Raw genomic sequence first — 9,315 nt, forward strand, 5'->3', positions numbered from 1 at the left:
TCTCATTAGATCTCTCTCTCTATCTAATCTCCCCTAAACACACACACACACACACACGCACACAGATAGCTTGTAGCTGAGGCGCAACCCCTTCCCCCATGCACAATGCTCCCATTTTCTATCTAGTCCCTTCCCCTTAGTCCCCTCACACACCCTCTTTTTTCTACCCCCCTCCCTCTCCCTCCCTCTCTCTGGTTCTGTCTGACGCTCCCTTACTCAGTGCAGCAGGTACCGGTGAAGGAAGCAATTCCCTGTCCTCTGGAACAGAGGTGTCTCTCTATCACACGCACGCACGCACACGCACGCACGCACGCACGCACACGCACGCATGCACGCACGCACGCACGCACGCACGCACGCACAGGCCGGTATTTATATACTGCTTTCTTGTCTAGACCGGGTGCTGCGTGAGGCTGACCCTGGACTCATTTAAAGGCCAAGACTACCAGAGGAAGTGTCTATAATTTCACCTGTTTTACAAGACTTGGATATGAGGTATACTGCCATACTAAAAGTAAAACCTACAATATGCATTCATGAGCCTGATAGGATCACCGATAAAAGCGTCCGTGTTAAATTGTGTTTCACGATGGTTTGTCCTTTTTCACCTTTTTCCATTCCCCTCACCAGATGTACCATAGCCATTAACACGCCATCTGATGACGCGTATTGATTGATCTAAGATTGATGGAGCAGCAATCGTTGGCTGGTTGATTGGTTCCAAAAGGAGGTGGGGGCCAGAGAAGGAGGCAGAGACTGTTATGATTTAGGTATTGAGAGAGCGCTCTGAGGACTTTCTTTCTTTAGTGCACGTATAGGAGTTGCTACTAATTACATGAATTACACCTTAGCCCTAGAAGAAGTGCTGTAAACACACACACACACACACACACACACACACACACACACACACACACACAAGCTCACTGAGGAGATAAGAGCATTGATCTGCTAGTCAAGGCATGCAGACGGTATACCCAGAGTGGGGCTCTGTAATAGCGTCGGGCCTCTTGGGGCTCAGCTTCCTGTCACACAACTGGATGTCTGGCCCTGGCGTCATGAGCTCCTCAAGCAGCACACTTCACTGCACAACACTATTAACGATAGTAGCATCATGTATTCTCATTTCTATAGGACCCCCGCTGATGAGCTCACTGCATGGACACACACACACACACACACGCACATCCCTCTTCTCTTATGGGGGTAACTATGTTGCACAAAATTAGCCAAATGCATATCATGCATGGGTCCTTGACATGAAAATGTTTGAGAACCAACACACAACACACAAAGATACATCATCAGGGACAAATTAGCCATTGGGCCAGTGGGGCCGTGGCCCAGGGGCCCTTGGCTCTCAGGGGCCCTTCAGGGAAATTGGACCCGCGCGGTACTGGGTTTGACGCACTGAAAAGGGCTCCTGGGGCCCTTCATTGGCCATTGATTTTGTTAAATTTAGGTCAAAAAGATGATAAAAACACGGAAAAACCCTGCAAAAATTACCGGCCCAGGAGCCCTCATGGGGGTTAATCCGTCCCTGTACATCATCATCCTTCGAGTGCCCTCGAGATCTGCGACACAAGCTGCTTCCACTGGTCTCTGTTGGTCATTGCCACACCAAGTTCATTCACAGTCAGTCCTGTGTCCCTACTCAGAACATCTGGAAATGTGAGAGGTCTTGTTCCTCTTGATGGGCAGGGTAGTTTCCACAGAAGAATATCCGAAATGACCTGGTCTTTTGCTCTGTGGCAGTGTCCAGCAAAGCGGAGTCTTCTTTCTGCCACAACAAAGATACATAAACACAGTCCCTCTTCACCAGGCCTGCGTGGCTGAGCCCAGGTGGGTTTCCACGTGGGCCCATTCTGTCTGCATGGCTGTAGTCATTAGCATTGTCCAGAGGCACTGGTGCCTGACCCCTCTAAACCATCGCAGCCCGCCAGCAATAATGGGAATGCTAAATTGCAATTGTGTATGCAGTGGATTACCAAGCCAGTGTGACACTGCGTGCATGTGTGTGTGCGTTTATGGTTGTGGGTTGTGGCAGGGTGGGCGGGGTGGGCAATGATCACTTGATGGGTTAACCAATGCCTGCCTTTCTTTACCCACCTGTGCTGGCCTAGCAGGGAACAAAATATCCCCAAGAGGTTCATTCACACAAATTGAGAGGGAGGGCATGTCTGTCCAGCGTCCGCATTCACTTTTTCTCTTCATTTGTCACCGTGGCGGGCATCATCACGGCGCCCTCAAGGAGAATGAATAGTTTAAGCTCCTAAGGTGAATTGATTTATCTAATTAGAAGCCTTTGTAGAGCTATATTGTGTATCAGCAGTTTCTTCTGCACAATCAATAGCCCTGTGTGCTCCACGACACCATGTAAAGCTTAGAGGGGGGGGGGGGGGAGAGACACGTTGCACATTTTGAAGACTTGCTTGCCTCTGCCTGAAGAAGGCTCTGTAAACTCTTAAGATCTAGCCTCATTCTAGTTTTCTAGGTGTGTGCGTGCGTGCGTGCGTGCCTGTCTTGTCTGTCTGAACGTTTTGTGATGATAGTTTCAGTTAAGATGAAAATGTACGCTGCAAAATACTGTGTGGTTAATTTAACCTATAGAATGTAAACTGTGCCACAGTTTTTACACTCTGGGTTAATTTAAACTCAGGATGTTTGTTCACGGGTTGCTCATGTCAGGGACGTGTGCCCTTCGCACCGGTCCATTTGTCTCCATCCCCGAAACAACACACTTTTGGCAGCCGAGCATCACCTGCTGACAAACACGCATGCACACACACACACACACACACACATGCACAGTCTGCACGGTTGCACATTCTTCAAAACAGAGGGTCGAGAGACCTTGTGTAAGCCCTTCTTCTTACCTGTGGGTTTCATGTAATATGCCTCTATGTCAGCCATGTCCGTGTTCAGAGCATAGTCCAGATAATTTTGGATAACTGTCCTGCTGTAGTAGTATCGCGCGCCCATGAGAATGAAGGGGGCGCAACAGGTCAAGGTGAGGGATTTGGTCATAACAAAGCACATTACTATGGAGAAATGGAAGAAAAATAAACGACACCTGTCAGAAAAGAGAATCACATGTTTGATTTGGGCAGACTTCAACTCCAACACAAAACACAAGCAGAGAAAGAACAGTGGCATTATTTACATATTTAATCAAAATAGCAGTTCCTTCAGAAATATCCACAGGCAAGTATGAACAGTCTCATGACTAAGATATACTATTGAGTAATTTCACACATCTACAAATGCTTTTCTTGTAGAGCAAATACTAGTGGTTATTAGAGTACTATGTTTTCACACGGCACCAAGCAGGGACTACAGTATATTTGTGTTTGGCAGAGAACATAATTGGAGTAGTACATCGGTGATTGCACTGGGGGGCGCACGCAGCATAGGCGCTGGGTGGAGGTGGGTGGATGCTGCTGCGTTGCATCTCGCTGCGATAGCCAAGTTGCCGTGAGTGAGTTTTTACTTGATTGATTGATTGATTGAAGAATTTATTAACAGTTTGCAGAATTACAGTACATTTCAAGCACAAACTCAATACAAAGGCTGTTAACTGTGAGTGGACGACCCAATTAAGCATTACACTTGTTTCCAACAGGGTCCACCATGTTCAAATCATCAAAACATTTAGAGACGTACAAATAGACACTTCTATAGACAGAACAGGAATTCATCAAAAAAGAATTCATCAAAAAGGAGGTAAAAAGGGAAAAGAAATATATACAGTGAGGGGAAAAAAGGGGGGGGCGGGGGGGGGGGGATTCAGATTTTACGGGGGCCAGTTTCGAATTGCAGCCATCCGTAGGTGCCCTTTGCACCACGACGCGGTGTGACCTGAGGAGAACTCAACCATGTGCTCCATAATTCCCCCGTGTTTGTTTGGCGTGCTTTACTTACTTCGATGAACGCTATTTGACCGATAACTCTAAAATGGTGCATGCAGAACAGAACCGTGTAGCTCAAACACATACTAAGTGCGTATTAGTAAGTGCGTAATAGCAATATAGCCTACATGTTAAAGATGTACCGGTATGTAAATCCATCATCAATAATGAAGTGGTAAACTTATATTAGCCTACTATATATTTATATGAATGATGTGTAAACAAAGCCTGCGAGATGTGTATGTGTGCACCACGGCTGCTGCATGCTCCGCAGGGGCGTGTCCTGCGAGGATGCATGCATGCGCGCACATGGAATAACGCGCGCGCGCGTGTTTGGATGGAAATCGGTGCGTATCGTATGCGCACGCACACCGTGGGGGCAATCCTGGAATTCATTCATTCATTCACGGAATCACGGCGTCGACATGTCATCACATATATTATAACCAGCAGGCTCACCGGCTATATTATAGCCTACATGCACACATGCGTGCGGCCATGCCTTTTGTTGCATGAGCAACATGCCGGCGTTATGCCGAGGTAAAACACACACACATGATACATATTATGAATTAAGATGATAATTGATGATGGATTTACAGATTGACATAATATAGGCTATTGTTGAAGCATCCTTCTTATTATTATTAGCCTATTATTATCATTAGGCTATAGTTTACAAAAAATAGTACATGTCTGTATTTGTGGGGTATGCCTATATATTTGTGTGACTTTAGTTAGAGCATGTTGATGTAGGCTATAGGCTATACGGAGAGATGATTTGAGTTCATTTATAGTAGCTAGTTTAGTCCGTCTAGGCAACTTGAGAGTGAGAGGAAAAACATACGTTGCGTGTTGTGAACTTGTGAGGATTAGAAGAAACAACTTGGATATAGCCTTAGGCTACTGTATGTGTGTTACTTGTGAGGAGAGCACAATAACTGTTGTTTGTTTCGGTTTATCAGGCTATATGTATTTATAGGCTACAGTTATACTTACATGTGCACAGAGCATATAAGAACTGGGTGTTGGACTGCTGGCGGAGCCCTCTGAAAGCTGTGTTGGGTATCCTCTCCATAATACCCTCGTTAAAGATGCGCAGCACCTCCACGTTATCCCCGAGCTCGAACTCACGGATGAACACCGAATCTCTCCTCGAGACAACAACATCCTCCTTGTCCTCCTCCTCTGGGTTCAGAGGAGCCGAGGGAGAAGTCCACATCTGCGAGGAGGACACGATGATAGAATCTTTTTTGGTCCCAGGTATAGCATCGTGTTCGTCCGCAACGATTTTAGTCTCGCAAACCATTTTTGGAGACGAACAATGCATGCAACTGGCCGCAAAAACAAAAACGCAACTGGACTTTGAAAAGAAGAAGAGGGGAGGGGGGATGGATGAAGCGTGCGTGTCTTATTGTGTGGGGGGGGGGTGGGGGGGAAACAAACTGATAAAGAATGAAGGAAATAAGACGGGGGGGATGTTCTGATCTGCTGCAACCCTGAGCGTTTCTGACGACCAAGACTCGCCGGCGGAACTCAAGCACTATTTATAATAGAGTAGAGCGCGCAAATCCACGTTCAGGGGCTGTGGAGGGGGTCTTCGTGGAGGGAGCGCACATTGGTTGGAATGCGCGGTCATGTGATGATGCTCATATAGGTGGGTGCAGGGTGGGCGAGGAGGAGGACACACACAGCGCGCACGCACACACACAGAGATGCAATGCATATGAACAATGTTGTTCACCGCGGCGACGTTTCGCACACGTGCGTGTTTTAAGGAGGGGGTCTTGGAGGAGTCGGTGTATTCGTAACGGTATATACGTAGTGGGGTTATTTCAGATCAGGGCTATACAGCCTACCGTATATCTTCACGGTCCATTGCGATGAGGAAGCCAAGGACCCCCTTATTTATTTTTGTATTATTGCATAGAAGGATGCATTGCTATCCAACACGTAGCATAAGTAAAATAAGTGACGTTTTATGGATTGATATGGGTATAACAAACGGTGTGACTTGACTGTACAGCCTAATCGCCGGAGTTGTGTGTCTGCTGACTGACAGCTCTGCTGCACTGCAGTGATTTCAGCCTGACTTTCCATCGCTTTGTCACGGGCTCGGCACCTCTCAGATTATATGGTTGGTGATCATTCCACGTAGCCCGTGTTGCACACATGCATAAAACAAAACCTCGTGCCCTTTTGTTGCTATTTTGCGTCGCACCCATATGAGTAATGTCTGGGACAATAGAGCTATAGCCTAGAAGCATTACGCACGCGGCACGTCATCACATTATGTGCATCACATCCATGTGCTGGTCGGTCCTTTTGTTATGGGACGGATGAAACTCCCAGCAACACCTATATATTAGGTTTCTTCTGATATAGCCTAAAGTGTAGAGAATAGGCTACATAGGCTACTACTATTCTCAAGAACTCATAATTGTATGTATACAGGCCTATAGGCTATCACTCAATGTTGCATGAGAAAAATAGCAAAACATATTAAATAAATGATTAGGCTATAATAATAATGACTACAATTATACAAATGGAACCTCCTCGAGAATGAGATGCTGCATCTTGAGGGGCTATCCTTTCAACAAATTGTGAAATATTAATACAAAAAAATAGTATAGGCTATTAAAACAGCTAAAGTACCCCTACAAACATTATTGTTGTCGCCTAAACCTCGTCATGATGATAATAATAATATAGTATTATTATTATTGTTATTATCATGATTTAAAACAAAACAAAAAGATGAAGAATAAACCTATAATAAGCTATAGCTGTACACAAGCCTAAAAAGTTGATGTGAAAACTAATCTTGACTCAAGAAGAATCTTTAGGCTATACTGTCACAGTGGCATGTTGAAGCTGAGAACTAGTTTGAACTGGATCATCCTCCAGTCCAATCGATAGGCTACCGCCTCCCCCTCCTTAAACCTGATTTATACTCCGCAGTATAGGCTATACGATGGTGTCCCATGCCAGTGAACAGATGTACAAGCTAGCAAGGTGTCGTTAGCTTGTAGATCTGTTCTTTTTGGCAAGCGACACCATTGAGCTGCATGAACAAGCAGCTAGTCTATTTTTCTCAGCCTCATCAGCACCAGGCGGAGGATGACAGCTCATGCACATTGCATGTTGATTTGATTAATTCTAGACATTTAAATGGTCACGAACCATTTCTGTTCGGTTTTCACTTTTAAGTTCAACTTATTTTGTACTGTACTGTACTGTACTGTACTGTACTGTACTGTACTGTACTGTACTGTACTGTACTGTACTGTACTGTACTGTACTGTACTGTACTGTACGTGTGTGTGCGTGTGCGTGTAGGGACTCTATAGGGAGGGACACACATAGCTGTCTATAGGAGTGGGTATCACCATTCAAAAATAATATATTGAGGACACAACGTTTAAGATTTGCATAATGACACAGTTCATAGGTATAGCTATATGTCTATAATCTATCAAGCATTATGGCGTTTAAACATTATGGTGACTGAACTGACCCACTCTTAAAACAAAATAACAACATATACATGACAATCACAGGCACCGTGAGTTGATGGCTATACAGATTATCAATTTATCATAGTAAACAAATAAACATGCATTCATCATGATGTATGTTATTTCAGCACATGAGATTAACCTGATATTAAGGCTGTGTCGCTCAAGTGTCTTTAAAGCCAGCAAACCCATCCTCAGCCTGCAGCCTGCATTGACACCATGAATTGTCCAGGAATTGAAGTAAATGCCCCCAGGTCACTGCAGTGTCACGATGGCTCTGCTTTTGACTGCACCTTTGACCTCCTGCACACACCCACACGCACATTCACCACGCGCACGCACGCACACACACACACACACACACACACACACACACACACACACACACACACACACAGACAGACAGACAGACAGACAGACAGACATACACACAAACACACACACACACACACACACACACACACACACACACAATTCTGATTGAACTCATCCAGCACTTGAGTGCTCTTGCAGGTCAAATTAACCAGATTTGTATGACTTTGATCGGAGGTGGGATAAAACTTCTACGCTGAACCCTAATTGCTCCCGATGAGCACGTTGGTGCCTTGCATAAAGTAACTACGTTTTTAGTAATTAATGTCAATGGTATGGTCACATATAAACCCCTATAAAAACATTGCTCAATACCGACAGCCAGTCAGCAAGTGGATTCATGAATATAAGTATATAGACAATATTTTAGGCCAATAAAAAAATATATATATACCAAATTTCCCACCCCACAACCCCGGCTGCCGGACTGTAACAATTGATTGGTGTTCTTCCACTACTGTTTAAGGCCTGTCTCCCTCTTGTGGCTGCAGGCCTGTACTGTAAGTCAGTATCACATTTAATGCAGTGTTGAACTTCTGCAGACAGACCCAGCCTAATGTACAGGCTTTAGGGACTGCAGCCTGGGGCACCAAGCTCGTGGTGCACCAAACTGGCCAAAAAGAAAGAAAACAAATAAAAAAATAAATCACACTCGTGTGAAGTGAAGGGCGTCCACTGTATTATATCGGCTTCACGGCATCTTACGTCGACACATTGTCATTTAGTGCCCTAAAGTCCATTATATAAGACAAGCAATCTGAGAACCCATCATCAAAAAGTGTGAAGTGAGAGGCGCTCTTATCATCGTATATTATCATACATCATCTCATTCTGGCCAATCACAATTTGCGTCCTCGCCTTCGTCATCGATGTTTGTGTTATACTATGACGTAAAATTTGACGTAATTTGACTATGACGTAAAATCGACACTATGATGAAAAATTATCCATTCATTGTCAATGGGAATTCAATGTTTGTGTAGGACAAAGTTTGTGGACCCGCACCAAAAGCAGGACATGGAAGGGGCTAGCGCCCCCTCAAATACAGCGCCCTCTTTGACGCCAGTCAACAGTCTGTCTCTAGATACTATAAGACCAATAAGTGACAAAGGGCTGATGAAATAGCTTTTGTCCCCACACGTCTCAATATTTGCCATTGACAATGAAAGGAGAAATTATACGTCATATATGTAGACGAGCAAATCGGCTAACCAAACTCATAAATTCAGTTGTTCATGAGATGATGTATGATGATGTACAGTATAAGGATAAGCGGCCCTCACTTCCCACAGGTGTGATTTTTGAGGGGCGCTATATACAGGTTTAATGTTTGTTTTTAAAACACCATTGACAATGAATGGAAAATTTACGTAATCTTGTCACAAACAAACATTAAATGCAACAAAGAGAATTTAATGTTAGTTTTGTCACAGTTTGTTTTACATAACATTACATCATAATCATAGCAACATGAGTTATTTTAATATATTAGCGCCCCTCACTTCACACAGGTG

General features: G+C 44.5%; 1 protein-coding gene across 1 annotated transcript in view; it reads right to left on the reverse strand.

Moving 5' to 3' along the window:
• Window positions 1-5,238, reverse strand: part of nat8l (N-acetyltransferase 8-like) — a gene marked incomplete at both ends in the record, with an annotated part of 14,272 nt that extends 9,034 nt beyond the window's left edge. Inside the window, 2 exons of the mRNA XM_079490745.1 lie at window positions 2,877-3,041; window positions 4,908-5,238. Coding sequence (XP_079346871.1) covers window positions 2,877-3,041; window positions 4,908-5,238 — 496 coding nt within the window. The remainder of the gene's footprint in view (window positions 1-2,876; window positions 3,042-4,907) is intronic.
• Window positions 5,239-9,315: the final 4,077 nt, after the last annotated feature.

The sequence above is a fragment of the Electrona antarctica genome, assembly GCF_951216825.1.
Source record: "Electrona antarctica genome assembly, chromosome: 21".
Classification (NCBI taxonomy): Eukaryota; Metazoa; Chordata; class Actinopteri; order Myctophiformes; family Myctophidae; genus Electrona; species Electrona antarctica.